General features: G+C 38.0%; 1 protein-coding gene across 20 annotated transcripts in view; it reads left to right on the top strand.

The window, feature by feature from the left end:
• Positions 1-19521, top strand: part of SYTL5 (synaptotagmin like 5) — a 232873-nt gene that overhangs the window by 192457 nt on the left and 20895 nt on the right. For 15 of the 20 annotated variants that reach the window (XM_072744795.1, XM_072744802.1, XM_072744791.1 and 12 more), the window contains exons 9-14: positions 291-397; positions 9466-9558; positions 10158-10223; positions 13931-14109; positions 16212-16311; positions 17901-18062. In XM_072744795.1, the coding sequence (XP_072600896.1) occupies positions 291-397; positions 9466-9558; positions 10158-10223; positions 13931-14109; positions 16212-16311; positions 17901-18062 (707 nt within the window). The remainder of the gene's footprint in view (positions 1-290; positions 398-9465; positions 9559-10157; positions 10224-13930; positions 14110-16211; positions 16312-17900; positions 18063-19521) is intronic. The other 5 variants (XM_072744804.1, XM_072744807.1, XM_072744806.1 and 2 more) reach the window with 1 other exon arrangement.

The raw sequence follows: 19521 nt of genomic DNA on the forward strand, positions 1-19521 counted from the left end.
CAGGAGCCTTACACAGCTTAAAAATTTGCATTTTACATAGAACATTCAACTTCCTTTAATTGAAGGTGAAATGAACACATCAGTGTTGGTAATGCAATCCAAGAAGATTTCAAAATACTGTTAAAAAGTACATTAGTATAAACAGCATGAAGTTACTGACTCTGTTACTTTCATAACACTCTGTGCCCTGTGCCTAGAAAGAATGGGAATAAAAATAAAACATTTGCAATGAAAACTGAAGTCTTCTGACAAACTGATTCATATCTCTCCTTTTCTCTTCCTTCCTCCAGATCGGAGTCGATCTGAGTTAGATTTGAGTGGATCATTTCCAGAAGACTTAGATAATACTGTAAACATAAGAAGCAAGTCTGTCCCTGGGGCTTTAGACAAAGACTTGGTAAGTTGGATGTGGAAGAAAGTCTGATGATCATGAGGAAAGAGCCCAGTCTTGTTCTAATCCTTTCCACTTTTTAGGTGAAAATAAATTGAAGATATATGATAATCTGTTCCTAATCAGTCTTTACAGTCAGCATATAAAAACAACTAAAGAATGATTTAGGGCAGCCTGGGTGGCTCAGCAGTTTAGCGCCACCTTCGGCCCAGGGCATGATCCTGGAGACTCAGGATTGAGTCCCACATTGGGCTCCCTCCACGGAGCTTGCTTCTCCCTCCGCTTGTGTCTCTACCTCTCTCTCTGTTTCTCATAAATAAATAAATAAAATCTTTTTTTAAAAGAATTATTTAGAAAAGTTAACTGGTATTCAGGTTAATGAGTGAAAATTTTCACTAAAAATATACCTGTTGGGAATTTCCATTCCTGGCTTAACATCATTTAATCTAAACCTGGAAAATGAAAGATCCCAAGATTTCCTAAACCAACTATTACTAGACTTAGCTGACTATATAGTTTATATGAACATTTCTACATCTCAAATAACCTCTAATAAACTATCTTCTTAACTGAAACTAAATTATGAAAAAACTAATGTTTAATTAACTAATGTTTAATTATGAAATGAGAAATTTGAGTTAGATATTTTTTAAGGTTTCTTCCAGTTCTAACATCTTGATTCTAATTTCAGTAATTGCTATAATGCAATTTGAACTCCTTGGAAGAAAAATATAACACAAATGTTAAATGACATTAATGTAATTTTCTAAAGCAAGCCAGGAAACTTAGTTCTAAAACTCAATGTTATTTACTATAGTAAAGAAACCTAGGAAGTATTTTTAAGTCTACCACAGAAACCAGGGGGGAAGGCAATAAGATAGATTGGTTTCAAAGCTTACTTATGTTCAGCCTCTCAAGAACAGCTAATTCCAATGTTACTAAACTATTCCTGATCCTAGAGAACTCAATAACTGAAATTAAAAATGCACTAGAGGGAATCAACAGCAGATTACAATAAGAAGAAAAACAAATCAACAATCTGGAAGACAGTAATAGAAAGCAACCAAGCTGAACAGCAAAAAGAAAAAAAGAATAATACAAAATGAGAATAAATAGCATAATGGAATATTCTATTCCCATAGAATAAATATGGGAACTCAGCACTATCATTAAGCATAATAACATTTACATTGCAGGGATCCCAGAAGAAAAAGAGAAAAGGGGGCAGGAAATTTACTTTAAAAAATAATAGCTGAAAGCTTCCCCAATCTGGGTAAGGCAACAAGCATCCAAATCCAAAAGGCACAAAGAGTCTCCAAACAAATCAACCCAAGGAGGCCCACATCAAGACACATAATAAAATGGCAAAAAATACTGATAGAGAATTTTAAAAGCAGCAAGAGAAAATAGTTACATACAAGGGAAACTCCATCTCAGGCTATCACCTGAGTTTTTTATCAGAAACTTTCCAAGTCAGAAGGGAGTGGCATGATAGGAGTGCTGAAAGGAGAAGTGCTGAAAGGAGAAAAAAAACCCTACAACTAAGAATACCCAGCAAAGTTACTCAGAATTGAAAAATATATAAAGAGTTTTTTAGAGAAACAAAAGTGAAAGGACTTTAACACCAAAACAGTATCAGGAAGAAATAGAAGATTTGAACAGACCAGTTAGTAGCAATGAAATTGAATCAGTGATCAAAAAACTCCCATCAAACAAAAGTCCAGGACCAGATGGCTTCACAGGTGAGTTCTACCATATAGTTAAAAAAGAGTTAATACTTATTCATCTCAAAATTTCCAAAAAAATAGAGGAGGAAGAAAACTTTCATATTCATTCTACAAGGCCAGCATTATGCTGATACCAAAACCAGATAAAAACACGATGAAGAAAGAAAACTGTAAGCCAATATCTCTGTTGAACATAGATGCAGAAATCTTCAAAAAATATTAGTAAACTAAATCCACCAATACATTTAAAAAATTATTCACCACTATCAAGTGGGATTTATTCCAGGGATGCAAGGGTGGTTTAATATTCGCAAATCAGTTAACATGATGCATTGTATTTACAAGAGAAAGGAAAAAGTATGATCATCTCAGTAGATATAGAAAAAGCATCTGACAAAGTACAATATCCATTCATAATAAACACTCTGAACTAAGGGGGGGTTAGAGGGAACATTTCTCAACATAAAGGCCATATATGAAAAAACTTAGAGCTAACATCAGCTTGAGAGCTTTTCCTCTAAGGTCATGAAGAAGACAAGCATGTCCACTCTCACCACTTTTATTCAACATAGTACTGGAAGTCCTCACCACAGTAATCAGGCAACATAAACAGAAGGTATCTAAATTGGTAAGGAAGAAGTAAAACTTTCACCATTTGCAGATGACATGATACTGTGTATAGAAAACCCTAAAGACTCCACCAAAAAACTACTAGAACTGATAAATGAATTCAGTAAAGTCACAGGATTGAAAATTAGTACACAGAAATCTGTTGCATTTCTGTACACTAATAAGTAGCAAAAAAGAAATTAATAAAATGATCCCATTTACAGTTACACCAAAAAGAATAAAATACCTAGAATAAACTTAACCAAGGAAGTAAAAGATCTATACTCTGAATACTTATATAAACAGTGATGAAAGAATCTGAAGAGGACATAAGCTAATGGAAAGATATTCTGCACTCATGGGTTAGAAGAACAAATATTGTAAAATGTTCATACTACCCAAAGCAATCTATAGATTTAATGCAATCACTATCAAAATACCAACAACATTTTTCACAGAACTAGAACAAATAATCCTAAAATTCATATTGGAACCACCCAAGACCCCGAGTAGCCAAAGCAATCTTGAAAAAGAAGAACAAAGCTGAAGGTATCACAACTCCAGATTTCAAGATGTACTATAAAGCTCTAATCATCAAAACAGTATGGTAGTGGCACAAAAATAGACACAGAAATCAATGGAACAGAATATAGAGTCCAGAAATAAACCCATGCTTACATGGTCAATCTATTACAAAGGAGGCAAGAATGTGCAGAGGTAAAAGACAGTCTTTCGAACAAATGATGCTGGGAAAACTGGACAACAACATGCAAAAGAATGAAACTGGACTACTTCCTTACAGCACATGAAACAATAAACTCAAAGTGGATGAAAAAACCTAAATGTGTGACCTGAAACCATAAAACTTCTAGCAAAAAAAAAAAAACAGTAATTTTTTCACATCAGCTGTAGAAACATTTTTCTAGATGTGTCTCCTCATGCAAGGGAAACAAAAGCAAAATTAAACTTGGGACTCCACCAAAATAAGCTTTTGTCCCACAAAAGAAACCATCAACAACAAAAAAAGGCAACCTGTTGAATAATAGAAGATATTTGCAAATGATTTATCCATGAAGGGGTTAATATCCAAAATATATAAAGAAGTTATACAACTCAACACTGGGGGAAAAAACAATCCAATTAAACAGTGAACAGAGGACCTTAATAAACATTTTTCCAAAGAAGACGTACAGGTTGCCAACAGACACTTGAAAAGATGCTCAACATCACTAATCATCAGGGAAATGCAAATTAAAACCACAATGAGCTATCACTTCACACCTGTCAGAATGGCTAGATTCAAAAAGCAAGAAATAACCAGTGTTGCTGAGGATGTGGAGAAAAAGGAACCCTCATTCCCACTGTTGGTGGGAATGCAAATTGATGAAGCCTTTATGGAAAACAGTATGACAGGTCCTCAAAAAATTACAAATAGAATTACTATATAATCTAGTAATTCCACTACAGGGTATAAAACAAAAACATTAATTTGAAAAGATATATGCACTCCTATATTTATTGCTGCATTATTTGCAATAGTCAAGATATTGAAGCAGTCTAAGTGTCCATCCATAGATGAGTACATAAAGAAAATGTGGTATATATATACAATGGAACAGTAGTCAGCAATAAAAAGGAATAAATTCTTGCCATTTGCAACAACATGGTAGAACTTAGAGCATATAATTTTACATGAAATATGTTCAAGAAATACAAATACCATATGATTTCACTTATATGTGAAACCAAAAAAAGAATAAACAAAAAGCAGAATTAGATCTATAAATACAGAGAACAAACCGGTGATTGCCAAAGCAGATAGAGATTGGGGGATGGATAAAATAAAGGAGATTAAGAGTACACTTAACATGCTGAACATTGAGAAACATGGAATTTTTGAGTCATTATATCATATACCTTAAACTAATATATCAGTGTATGTTAATTATACTTAAAAAATATATTGAGTTAGACTGGGTGTCTGGATGGCTCATTTGGTTAAGCATCTGACTCTTGATTTCAGCTCAGGTCATGAGCTCAGGGTCGTGATATTGAGCTGTGCACTAGGCTCCATGCTGGGCAGGGAGTCTGCTGGAGATTGTCTTTCCCTCTGCCCCTACCACACTTCCATGCTCTCTCTCTCTCTCTCTCTCTCTCAAATAAATCAATCTAAAAACAAAGGATATTGAATTAGTAATTTAAAATCTTCCCCTAAAGAAATACTGAGGAATAAATTGCTTCATTGATGAAATCTATCACATATTTTAAAAGGAAATAATATCAATTCTTCATAAGATTTCTCAGAAAATTACTTCCCAACTCGTTTTGTGAAGCCAGTATTTTCCTGACACCAAAGCTAGAGAAAGACATTGCAAGAAAACTAAAGAATAATATCCATTAAGAATACAGATGGAAAAACCCTTTATAAAGTATTAGAAAAATAAGTCCAGTAACAAAAAGACTGCATGCTGGGAATCCCTGGGTGGCTCAGCGGTTTAGTGCATGCCTTTGGCCCAGGGCATGATACTGGGGTCCTGGGATCAAGTCCCACATCAGGCTCCCTGCATGGGGCCTGCTTTTCCCTCTGCCTGTGTCTCTGCCTCTCTCTCTCTCTCTCTCTCTCTCTCTCATGAATAAATAAAATCTCAAAAAAAAAACCACATGCCATAACTGAGTGGGATTTATCCTATGGATGCAAGGTTGATTCAGCATTCAAAAATAATTACTGTAATACAGCATGTCAGTATAATAAAAGGCAGTAACCACACCATCTCAATAGATGCAGAAAAAGCATTTGACAAAATTCAATATCTATAATATTCTAAAAAAATAGGAGTGAACTTTCTTAGTCTAATAAAGGGCATCTACAAAATTCTTACAGCTTACATCATATATAACGGCAAGAAAGAAAAGAAAAGAAAATGCTTTCCCCCTAATATAGGAACAAGGCACAAGGGTTATCACCTTCATCACTTCTGTTCAGCATTTTACAGGAAATTCTAGCTAATGCAGTAAGGAAGGGGAAAAAGAAAATAAATTAGAAAAGAAAAAAAGGAGAAGACAAGACAAAGGAAAGGAGGGCATCTCATTGGAAAGAAAGAAACAATACCTTCTTTATGTGCAGTTGATATGATTTTGTATGTGAAAGATCCTAAGTAATCTAGAAAAATATTACTATAACTAATAAGCAAGTTCACCAAGGTTACAAGATATAAGATCAATATATAAAAATCACCTGTATTTCTGCATATCAGCAATAAATTATCTGAAATGAAATTAAGAATATAATTCCATTAATAATAGCATGAAAAAGAATAAAATACTTAGGAATAAAATTGTCAAAAACTGTAAGACAGATGTGTGTATTAAAATTTAGAGAAGTATTGCTGAGTTAAAGATCTCAATAAATAGACATAATATGTGCATGAATTAGAAGATTCAATATTCTCTCCAAATGAATCTATAAACTCAACACAAACCCTATTTAAAATCTACGCAGGCTCTTGTGGAAATTGACATACTGATTCTAAAATTTATATGGAAATTCAGAGGATCTGGAATAAGAAAATAAATTTTGAAGAGCAAAGTTGGAAGACTTTCTCTAGTAGATTTCAAAGCTTTCTATATGACTATTGTCATCAGTACAGTGTGGTATTGGCATAAACACAGGCAATCAAAAGAATATAATTGAGAGTCCAGAAATAAGCCCTTATATTTTCAATCAGTTGAGGTTTGGCAGTTCAATGAGGAAAGAACCTTTTCAGCAAGCCATGACAGGACAATTGGATATCTATATGCCATAAAAAACCCCTAAACCCAAAAAACGTTGATTATTACCACACACCATGAATAAAGACTAACTCAAAATGCATTACATCTCTAAATGTAAGAACTAAAACTGTAAAATTTCTAAAATGAAACCTAGAAGAAAATCTTTATGACCTTGAGTTAGGCAAAGAATTCTTAGGTGTTACCCCAAATGTATGATGCATGATACATTCAACAAAAAAACGACAAATTTTATCAAAGTTAAAATTGTTATATCTCAAAGACATCATTATAAAAATGAAAAGACAAGGGGCACCTGGGTGGCTCAGTCAGTTAAGCATCTGCTTTGGCTCAGGTCAAGATCTCTGGGTCCTGGGATCAAACCCCACATTGTGCTCCCTGGTCAGCAGAAAAGGCTGCTTCTCCCTGAGAAGCTATTTCATTTGGTTTCTATGGCCTTTTAACATCTATCACTGTGAGTTGGTTTCCTTTGTCATTTTTATTTTAGGTTCTGTTAATTTTTGTTTTGTTTTGAGCACATTCTTACTTTCTAGGTCAAGTTACTTGAGCTCATCTTGTGAGCCCAGCAGTGAAAAAAGGCAAATGTATCAATATAAAAATAAGCAAGTTTTGAAAAAGTACTTCACACACCAGGAAATTAGGCTAGTCAATGATCAGAAAAAGGTACTCAGATAAGTAATAAGAGAAACAAAAATTAAAATCATGAGGATATTGGGACGCCTGGGTGGCTAAGTGGTTAAAGCGTCTGCCTTTGTCTCAGGGTGTGATCCTGGAGTCCCGGGATCGAGTTCTGCATTGGGCTCCCTGCATGGAGCTTGCTTCTCCCTCTTCCTATGTCTCTGCCTCTCTCTGTGTGTGTGTGTGTCTCTCGTGAATGAATAAATAAATCTAAAAGAATCATGAGGATATTAAATATTAACCTTAAAAATAGAAACTTTGATTTTACCAGAAAAAGATGGGTTTATTCAGGAATGAAAAAATTGCAATCTGGGACCAACAAGCCATGGCAAAACCATAGGCAAGGCTGGGGAACAAAGGAGAGTCATGCTTTCTTAAGGAGCAAAGGGGTAAGTTGGGAAAGCTTTTATGAACTTTAAGTCCATGAGGAAACTGGGAGTTCAAAATGTGATGGCTTCACATTGGCTAAGCTGTTACCCTGGGGGATGGGAAGAGTGACCCTACCTCCAGCTGGAATAGTAGAGTAATATCCATATATAAGGTCAAGTCTACATAAGGTCAAGTTCATCTCTTCCTGTTGTATTTGCAATTGACTGTGAGTGGTAGGGTATGAGAGCTTCCCATGCTGAAACCTCCCAACTCCATTTCAGAGAGGCTTCCCCTTACTAATTTTCACATAAACATCTACTGGATTAGCAAAAGTGAAAAAAAAAATCTGACAATACTAACCTTTGGGAGGCAAGGATATGGAGCAGAGAGCACTCTTCTATGTTGCTGGCTAGACTATAAATTGGTACAATTACTTCCAATTGCTTGACATTATCTTAAAATAGTTACTGGTAACCCTGTGGAGATATGCACTCCTTGTGGCGTGCCAATTCCGCCAAAGGGAAGCTTGTGTTTCTCTGCCTCAGGGTATATACTAAAAGATATTCATAGCAGCTTTACTAATGATAGAAAAAAATCTGGAAACAGCCCAAATATTCAGCAACAGAAGAATGGATAAATCAAGTGTAAGATAGCGTACCACTGAATAATGAATAAAAATGAACAAACTACAATAATATGAAACAATTTGGATGACTCTTAAAAGACTATCATGTTGAGACAAAGAGGCAAAACACAAAAGAATATAACATTTAATTTCATTTACTTAAAATTCAAAAACAGGCAAAACAAAATCGTATTGTTTAGGAATGTATGCTTAGGTAGTAAAAGTATACAGAAAAGCAAAGATGTGATTACCATAAGAGTTAAGATTTTATTTCAAAGATGGGGGAGAAAAGGGTTGGTGATATGGACAGAACACAAAGGGGGCTTCTACTTGATTACTTTATACTGTGATGCTGTCCATTTTTATTTTACGCACCTTTCTATGTGTGTCATATTTTATAATAAAATTAATTTTTACTCCAAAGCACAGAATTAAATATATAGAATAATCTCAATTTATAAAACAGGTTAAAAGAAATTCTTATGATGCCTGTCCAGATTTGTGTGTGCAGAATTTTGTATGATTTTTCACATAAATGAGAAATGCATGGAATCTATATGTAAAATGTTGATTTAACCTGGGGTGAGAGGAAACAAAGAGAGGAAAGGAGAAGCAAAAAAGAAAGGTGTTCTTTTAAAAAAAAAAACACGCATGATATATTCCGTATATGTGTGGTTGCATATGTAGGCATGTGTGTGTACATATCCTAGAACTTTGAAATTTGGTCATTAACTTAGTAGTTAGAGATCTAAGTTTGATTTCTATTTATCTCTATTGCTTGACATTTGTTACTATAAAAATGTATTGGTTAAATAACCAACAGAGGGATAGGCAGGGGAAGCCACTCTATCATGAAAGAGAAGAAATTAGAATCTGGCATTTTGGACAAGAATCCAGTGTCTGAAATAGTTTACTCTGTCAGATTTTTAAGATCTGTTTCCCCATCTTGACAGTATGCATGCACACACGTGCACGCATACATGCACAGACACCTTTTTTTAAAATTAAAAAATAATTTAAGTACATTGCCCAAAGCTTAGAGACCAGGGAGGTAGAAATCGAACACCCAGGTCTATGTGATTCCAAATTTCACATTCTTTTTGTAAAGCAAACACCACTAAGAAGGAGACCCCACTCGTCTGATGGCATAATTCAGGTTGAGTGGATAGCAAGAGAGAAAAACCTCAGGATAGGATGATTTCTAGATATTTGTATCGGGTTTTTCAAGTAGTTTTTTAAAAAAGTGATCCACTGATTTTCTCCTCCTTCCTTGGAAGGACTCCTTGGAAGAGACCGAGGAAGGTGTTAATGACTTAGTGTCCTCCCGGTTTTCTGCAAACACCCACAGTCTAGCAAGTGGCCTGTCAACCGTAAGTAGTTCTCTAGCATGTAACTAGAAGTTTATTCTTTCTCTTGTTGATTTTTGGGACTTTTTCTCAAGGAGATCGGAATGTTCTTGAGAATATGTGTGACAGTGAGTCAAGAGTCATTATAATCTGCTTGCCCTTTGCCCACAGAGTGCTTTTTGTTGTAATTTTGTGTGAGCTTTTCCTTCTCTCTCCTTCCATGGTCCTCACCCAGTTTTTAAAACCTCTTTACTCCCTCATTCAGGCTCTCATCAACTCAGACCTATAGACTATCACAATTCTCTGCCAATATATTTATTTGCCTGCCACCACTTTATTTCCCAACTGTCCACCATGCTGTGACCATTTTCTTAAAATACATACCTAGTCAGGTTTCTTTGCTACTCAGACACTGTCCATAGCTTCTCACTGCCTGTAGAATAATGTCTCTTCTTATGTCCATGTTCAAGGCTTTGCTTGAGAGGTAGGTGTTAGGAGCCCCCATGTTCTCATACTCATTTGCATGCATATATGCCTGTAAACTTTTTTCTTTGCTCCTCTGATTTCTGTTCTTTGCTCTAATACCCATTTTTCCTTTTGACCTTTGGGCGACTGTCTTAAAGAGTTCTCAAGCAGGCTCTGACAGGAAGTGGACCTACCTAAATGTACCTGATGCTGACTCAGACACTGTGAGTTTTCAATCTTTCCTTTTCCTTCTTTCCAGCCATACTTTGCACATTTCATGGTAGGGGAAATCTGATGAGGTGGGCAGTTTTTCCAGCATTTACCTTTTTCTGACTTGTATACAGTTAACCAGAGTTTCTCTTTAAAAAAGGTAAACAGGGCAGCCTGGGTGGCTCAGCGGTTTGGTGCCGCCTTTAGCCCAGGATGTGATCCTGGAGACCCGGGTTCAAGTCCCGCGTTGGGCTCCCTGCATGAAGCCTGCTTCTCCCTCTGCCTGTGTCTCTGCATCTCTCTGTATCTGTTTCTCGAATAAATAAATAAAATATTTTTTTTAAAAAAGGTAAACAACATTACCAGAATCCAAGTATCCCAAGGAAAGAAAACTTCATTCAGCATTAGAATCTGAGTGCCAGTCAAAAGACATATGGTTCAAAATGATTTACCATTAATGAGATACCTTTAGAATAAACATCTCTCTTTTAAATCCCAACATTTGCTCGGTTAAGAGCATAAAATTTGGTTAGTAGCAAAATTGCCTTAACTGCTTGAATTTCTCCTACACTTCAGCATTTATGGGTTCTTAAATTTTCTTCTCTCTGTCGGGGCCCCCTGCTTACTGAGGACTGCTTTGAAGATGTGGCTACTGAGGGATGTGGTGTAGACACAAATTAGTGATATGAGGAGGTGGGGAGGCATGCTGGGGAGATCCTCAGCAAAAAATCTAGAAACTTTGCTCTGTGTCTTAGCACTGCCAGTAATTTCTGTGAGTCAGTTTTCCCATATGTAACCTGAGGGAGTAGCTTATTCTTGAAGCCCTTGGAAGTCAAAGGCAGCATTGCCTCACTTGGGGCGAGACTCTAACACTTTGTCAGTTCACAGAGCCCCTAGTGATTCTTTCATCCCACTCCTGAGCCAAAAGTAATACCTGACTAACCCATTTATTAAGTAATTAGTGGTGTGAAATGTTGGGGTTCGGGGGAGAATTCTTGGGGTGTCTTTGGTACAAAAAGAGTGGTTTTATTAAAGCCTGGGGACAGGACCTGTGTGCAGAAAGAGCTGCCCTGGGGTTGTGAGGAGTGACTGATTATATACTTTCAAGTTGAGAGGGGGTTGGGGAGGGCTTAAGTCTCTAAGGAATTTGGAAGCCAGGTTTCTAGGACCTTGGGCTAGCTGCTATTAGGACAAGGTCATTTATTGCTGTCTAGTAAAACCTTAGTCACGAGACCCTTGAGATGTATATCAGCAGGCCATGTGCTTGGAGGATGACTGCTGACATGGGTCTTGGGGACCCGGACAGGTAAAGGAAGTTTCCAAAGGGATTTTTACATATTAAAGAAGACTTACAGGATCCTGGAGGTCAGGCTAATGTCAAGCTAAGGTTGCCTTTTGCCTTTAGCAAAAGTATTAACATTGAGATGGTTGAGTTCCTGGGGCAAGGTCATAAGTATTTGTCAATGGGCTGCAAAGGATACTAATTTTTTTCTATATTTCTTTTGCCTTTGTTTTGCACGTCAGGTCAAAAAATTTTATAAGGTCTAATATCCTAACAACTTAGTAGACATACAAAACAATAATACATAAATTGAAAGAAAAATCATTTTCTTCCATTCTTAAACAGCCCTTAATCCTTACTAATGGGACTCAGGTGCCTGTTAGGCACCTCACAACTCGTCAGATCTGGGAATCCAATTGGACAGCACCACTTGTACTTCTTGTTCCACATTGATTTAAAAAAAAATTTTTTTATGATAGTTACACAGAGAGAGAGAGAGAGAGAGAGGTAGAGACACAGGCAGAGGGTGAAGCAGGCTCCATGCACTGGAAGCCCGACGTGGAATTCGATCCCGGGTCTCCAGAATCGCGCCCTGGGCCAAAGGCAGGCGCTAAACCGCTGCGCCACCCAGGGATCCCCCACATTGATTTTTTAAAAGATTTTATTTATTTATTTGATAGAGAGCACAAGAAGGAGTGAGCAGCAGAGGGAGAGTGAGAAGCAGGCTCCCTGCTGAGCAGGGACCCTGATGTGGGGCTTGATCCCAGGACCCTGGAATCATGACTTGAGCCAAAGCAGATGCTTAACTGAGCCACTCAGGCTCCCCTCCACACTGATTTTTATGCAGTACCTACTTATTTTTTCACAGCAACTCTCAAAAACTCAGCTTCACCCAGATAGGACTTAAAAGAATGAATTGTGATTTAATGTTGACACCATGAACAACTGTTAATAATTTGCATGGTGTCTGATGGATGGTCACTGTGTTTTCCCTTGAAATTTTAAAATACCCTATGGTCCCCCTGTGAGTTGCTGCAGTGCTCTGGGATGCCACAATACACATTTTGGAGACTGTGGACCTAGGAGTTTGTTAGAAAAGAAGACTCGGACCCCACCTGAGACTGACTGGATCAGTCTTCATCTTAACAAGATCCCCAGGTGATTTCTGTGCAATTAAAGTTTGAAAAGTACCTCTCAAAGCCACCTATTATAAAGAAAATTCTGTTTTCTTTTAGGAATGGAAAAGACAAATTAGATCACTCACTGGCTCACTAGAAATGATAATTTTTAAGTAATTATGGAATTCTTGGTTTACTCTTGCCCTTGACTTAAATTTAGAAGAGATACTGGCCACATCACCCAAATCCTGTTCTTTGATCAGTCTCTGAACACCCAAAAGAATGTAGTGACTTCCGCTCTGCATATCACACAAAGTGGGAAGCCCAGGCTCTCTTTGTACTTAATCTAGTCCTTCCCAGTGGTTCACAGACAGGGCTTTTGAAACTATTGGGTCACTCATGAAAGCCTTCCGAGTGTGGTCTCTTTTGACAGTCATGTTGCTAAGATACAGCTTTGGCACTAAAGGATAATTTTGTTACATTTAATTTAAAATATGTCTCTTGTCATTAGTGTCTAATCAGGAATTGTATTCATTCTGGTAGATTTGGACTGTTGGGGTTTTTTTTTTTTTGTTTGTTTGTTTTTTTTTGTTTGTTTGTTTTTTTTTTTTACGTTTTATTTGTTGGTGTGTTCACTTATTGTTTAGTGTTCTATTTTGGGAGTGGTTATTTTACAGAGGTCTACAAAGCCCAGGTCTGAGCACTACCCATGTGACCACAATAGCTGCTCAGGGAAGTCACAGCAACCTAGGGTGTATGCTGTTCTCCTGGCATGCCCTCGTTAAAGCTAGTTATGCCTTCCCAGAGACTGATGGGATGCCCTCTGTGGGTGTCAGAGAACTCTGTGGTTCCTGTTAGCACAGAATATATGAGCTTCTCTTTGACCCGATGGATGCATTCTAGACCTTGACGTAGATTGACCTTGGGTCTGGATCTACCAGTGAGAGAGGCAGAAGCTACAAAGATAGGGAGAAGACGTGAGATTGGAAGTGCCTCAGTGACCCTGTATTCTTTAGAAGTGAATAAACAAAAACTCTTCACTTGCCCAGAAAGGCAGTGCTTCCCCTCTCAGCAAGTTTCCTGCCTTCCTTACCAATGCTCTTTAAGTCTTCTTGTCCCTTGTCAGGTTTGGAGTTTATACAATACCAGCAACTCAGGCAAAAGAAGTGATTTTTGCTTTCTTTGCTCACCCTAGACTTTCCTGCTCATTATAAAGAATAAGAATAGTAATTGAATAAAGCGGGGGGGGGGGGGGGGGGGGCTTCTGTGAAGAGCTAATTAGAATAACACTGGGCACCTCTTCTCATCTTGTTTATTCCAGACCAGCCTTAACAGCATGATGAGTGTTTACAGTGAAACAGGAGACTATGGCAACGTGAAGGTCAGTGGTGAAATCCTTCTCCACATCAGTTACTGCTACAAAACTGGCGGGCTCTACATTTTTGTCAAGAATTGCAGAAATCTGGCCATTGGAGATGAAAAGAAACAGAGGACAGATGCGTAAGCACATAGCACATTCCTCAGACTGTTTCAGTCACTGCTTTCTTTGTCAATATGTGTGGTTTTGTCTTAGCATTCCTCTTGATTCAGAACTTTCTCAGAAGGTTGTGATTTTTCTCCCGTGCAACACTTCTAAATATTCTCTAAGTGTATGTATAATGGCTGTGTCCATGATTATCTAATTTGTAAAGAGCTATGAGTCAATGTGATTCGGGACTGACATATTTGTAGTTTACACAGAGGCAGCTCTGAGATAGAGGCTGGCTGGCACATTGGCGCACCCCAGGATCTATGAGGATCTTGTTCTGGGAGACCCTCCAGAGAAAATCACCAAGCTGTTAGCCCAGTTGAACAGCTCGAAAGGACAATTTTAAGGCTCTCAGGCTTCCAGATATCTACTGGGAGGCAGATAATTGACTGTGTGTGGTACATTAGAAGGGAGCTAGATGAAAGATGTGTCAGGGGTTCCCAAGATCATTGTCAGGCTTGATGATTTACGAGGAGGACTCACAAGACTCCACATGTAGTCATAATCAGCAAAGAAAAAAGGCATGTGTGGCTAAGTTCTGAAGAATCTAGGCTTAAACTTCTAAACTCCCAGCGGAGTCGCACAGGATGTACTTAATTCCTCCAGCAACCTGTGCAATGTTGTTTACCAGGGAAGCTCATTTAGAGACTCAACTGGTCACATACCAAAATTCCAGTCTCCCTGAAGGAAAGCCAATGTTCTACATAAGCCATTATTATTTTTACAAATAGTTTAGTCACAGTGAGCCATTTATATCTGTTCCGGGAGTGATGAGAGTCCTCCTGAAATCCAAGTTCCCAGATCCCAGCCACTGGCTAATGTTGTAAGCAGGCATTTCCAGGCAATCAGAGGCCTGCTGTCTTACCCTTTTCCTCCATAGTAGGTGACCTAGGTCCAATAAACACCTCAGAGAAGCTTTTTCTAAGTGTCTAAAGATAGGCAAAATGGGAGTGGGACACCTGGCTGGCTCAGTTGGTGGAGTGTGTGGCTCTTAATCTCAGGGTTGTGAGTTCAAGCCCCATGTTGGGCATAGAGATTACTTAGGAAATTAAAAATTTTTTTAAAAAGATAGACAAATGAGTGGATTCTGAGTATAGATTGATCCATCTACTTCCTCAACTACATATCAGAGGGCTTTAGGACTATTTATTTATTTATTTATATGTATTTATTTATTCATGAGAGACAGAGAGAGAGAGAGGCAGAGACAGAGGATGAAGCAAGCTCCTCACAGGAGTCCGATGTGGGACTCAATCCTGGATCCGGGATCACAACCTGGGCCAAAGGCAGCTGCCCAACCGCCGAGCCACCCTGGCATCCCAGGACCAATCATTTAGGGCAGCATGGAAAGAGGTCCTCTAAAGCCCTGGTATATGTGCTTCACAGCAACTCTTGTAGCATCTTGTCCATTGAAGTCTTGTACATCTTGTACTTTCTAAATCTGCCTTGATAGCCCTGCTCCAAGAGGTTCCTGGGATAGCTCAACACAAGGTGTTGGGTAGAATTGTTATTGTGACACTGAGTTGTTATTTCCTATTTGTTCTTTTTCACCATTTTCCTCCATTTGTCTATAACCACTGATTCCAGTCATCAGAAGTCCTGACATCTGAATGGAGAGCAATATCACCCTAGAGTATTTTGTGAGACCATTGATCCTATGAATAGATGACATTTATTGAGTCGTATAATGTCAGCTCCCTTATGTATTAACCAGTTTAATCCTTGTAATGCCCTAAGTTAGATACTGTTATTATCCCAGTTTTACAGATGAGGAAACTGAGGCACAGAGAGGTTAAGTAAGTTCTTGAGTTTACCAAAACCAGTGAGGCATGGAGTAATTCAAGCACAGTTGGCTTGATGTCAGAGCCCACACTCTTCATCACTATACTGCTTCTCTCTTATTGGAAGCCCAGAGTTCTATTTTAAGGTATCCTGCTAGATAGACTACATTCTCTTTGGTTCTCTAATGTTTCCTGGCCTATTCCCTTCACCTCTCTTGTTCACTGAAGTCCCTGACTATTCCTTGTGAAGTAGATGTTTCCCAATAATTAATTTCATGTCTTATCACCTACAGTTATGTTAAGTCATACCTTCTTCCTGACAAGTCCAGAAACAATAAGCGCAAGACCAAGATCAGAACAGGCACCAATCCAGAATTTAACGAAACACTAAAGGTAAGTACGTGCTCTCTCATATTAACTCAAATGATACTGTTCATGCCTTCATTGGTTTAAAATTAAAATTGACTACAGAGGGTTTGTGTGTCCAGGCTTACATTATCTTTCAGAAAAGTAGAATTTGAATAAATTAGTGTAATACCCTTGGCTTTCTTAATAGTTCTTTGAAAAGAAGAAGCTGTAAACCCTTATTCTGTTTGTTTCTCTGCTGCAGCTAAACTTACACCTTAAGTAAAGATGATCAAGTGAAATTTCATCTGAGCCAGTGCGTCTTGTCAAAAAATGTTTCACCCTTAGGAAAACTATTTTTTTCTAGTTTAAAATCCTTAAAAGGAGTTTGTCACAGTTTTGACACTGACTTAGCAAATCACTCTGTATACACTCCTCGTTCTGCTAACAGAGCATGAATATGTGCTGTTTCTTGTCACGTTTCAGAATTGGGCTAAATTTAGGCTTGTGGTTAATAAACAGTGGTGAGACAAGGTTGGATTTGGGGAACCTCAGAGAAAGTGGCCCTGGTAAGACATGATCCAGGCCGCAATCTTTGGTTGACCTTACTTTCCCCGTAGGTTTCTATGTAACAGCTCCTTCTCTCACCCTGGACCAATTTAGCCTGGTAAGAAAGATCTGGGAAGACTAGAATGTAGAAATTAATGCCAGTTGCAGGGAAATTTATGAACCTTGTGCCTGGAGTGATGGAGTCAGAGTCCACCATAGCAGGAAGGTGGTGAGCGGGGATATCCTTCATTGCGGTCCTGTTTAGAAGCAGGAACCAATATGAAGACAGATCAAAATGAAAATGAATGAATTTAGGCAGGGGGTGAATCTGGTGGTTATAACAAGGTAGCAAAAATGAGCCCAAGCAGAATATATAGAGTGACATGGCAAATTCAGGAAGGAGGAAGCCAAGGTCAGTCATGCCAGGAACAGCAAGGATGGGTATAGATGCAAATCCAAGATTAAGAAACACTCTGAAGTGTGTCTCAGGTGGTAGATGCATAGAACAAGCAGGAGATTTGAGGTTGTATAGGCATGTCGCTGTGGATCATGTTCTGCTGAAAAGGAAAAGCTACCCCAGCAATATTATCTTTCTAGTCAATCTATGTATTTGTCTGTTCACTCCTGCACTTATACTAGACTTTATGAAGTTTCTCACTGACAGTACTTTTCTGGATTTAGAGATTCTCATTATGAATAAGGTAAGACAGAGAAGTTGGCAAGTTGATATATCAGACATTAAGCTTACAAAGTAGATGTTGAAAAATGACTAGCAGATGAAAAACAGGTAAAAGTGGAAAGGGGACATTCTTCATTATCTAACACTTTTTATATTATATTTGAAGTTTATTGGCTTTTTTCCTAAATAATTTGCTAATATATATTTCAGTGCTAGGTCTAACACAAAATGAGTTTATGCCATCTATAGAACCTCAGTTGTAGCATAAACAAAGAAAACTACAATGTTTTGGGGGTTTGCTTTGTTCATATTACTAATGCATATAATCTGAAAGATGATGAAGGCAAATTTCAGCCTGTTGTAGAACCGGGCAGAGTGGAGTGTGTGATGTTGTGAATCTCATTTGCAGTATACCATCAGCCATACCCAGCTGGAAACAAGAACTCTACAACTCTCAGTCTGGCATTATGATAGATTTGGACGTAACAGCTTCCTTGGGGAGGTGGAGATTCCTTTTGACTCATGGAACTTTGAAAATCCAAGTGATGAGTGGTTTGTGCTTCAGCCCAAGGTAGGAAATGCTTCCAGATTAATCAAACAGCTGTGCAGTGAGACAAGTTATGCACAAAATTGATGTCATAGGCCTGAAGGATCTGAAGACTTCCAATTTTCAAGAAGTAATCTGAGCAGATTAGTGCAGCCAATTTTGGAATAATATAATAAATCTAAGTCCTTTCCTTGAAACTCCTTTTTTTAATACAGACTGTATAATGCAAGTCACAGAGTCATATATATTATTAATTTGACTTACTAAAAATGCACTCATCATCTGAAGGTTTCCATGGATTAAAAAAAAAGGAATACCTGATATGATCCTATCAGAAATTATATGATCCTATCAGAAAGAGAAAGCAAAAACAAATCCATAGAGCCAGTCAGTCTTAAAACATTCTTTCGATTCCCCATTCTTCACAATTCAAACCTAAACAGGAGTGGTCTTGCCTTGGCTCACATGAGGAAGTAACCAATAACTAAAGTGTCTGGTTTCCTATATTCCTACTTTTGAGATTCATAAGCCAGGTCTGAAGTTATATTCAGAAAAACAATCTTAAAGCTGGTCCTAGAAATTAAATGCAATATAGCATGTTCTGAACTAGATCAACAGTAGCTTGGATTCACTTTATTCAACTGGAGCCACTCTACATTTATAGTAATTTTTTAAGTCAAAAGGGGGATGAAAAAAGGTCACATTTATGTAACCAAAGATTGCTCTTTATACACAGGCAAAAAAAAATATGAGGGGAAGATAGTAGAGTCAAATCAGACTCTCTGGGTTCAATCCTGGCTTCAATCCTGTCTGTGTGACGTTGGGCAAATTACTTAAGTTCCTAGGCTTTGGTGTTCTCATATGTGATATAATAATTGGACATATCTTACTGGGACATTGTGAAGCTCGCAGAAACACTCTGTGATGCTCACATTATTGTATCAGGCACATCTTAAGCTCTCAATAAATGCTAGATGGTGTTTATGTTACATCATAGACAAGAGTCCTTATATCGCAATTGACAGAAACCCCAGCTCATACAGCTCACAAAATAAAAGGAAATTATTGGCCAGTGATTATCAAGCATGGCTTTACCCAAGTAACTCAAATCTTACCATGGCCCCAGACTCCCTTGGTCTCTCTTCTCTGTGTTGCCTTCATTTTCAAGACTTTGTGCAGCTGGCCTCCCTCACTAGCTCCAGTATGATTCTCTTGGAGACTATAATACCTGCAAGTCTCTCCTCCTTGCACCACACTGTCCAGGAGAGGAAAAATGTCTTTCTCTTCCAGCAGTCCACCCAGTGCCCTGGGCCTGGTTCTCCTCATTGTGATTACATCATTTGCGTATCCTGAACTAATTGCCATGGCCAGCCAGGGAGGTGAGATACATTGGCTGACTTAAGATAATCAGAACGTACCCTGGTCCTGAAGGTAATACTGCCCCCAAAGAAATCCAGGTATAGTAGTTCTAAAGGAATGCTGA

This window comes from Vulpes vulpes, chromosome X (assembly GCF_048418805.1).
Source record: "Vulpes vulpes isolate BD-2025 chromosome X, VulVul3, whole genome shotgun sequence".
Lineage (NCBI taxonomy): Eukaryota > Metazoa > Chordata > Mammalia > Carnivora > Canidae > Vulpes > Vulpes vulpes.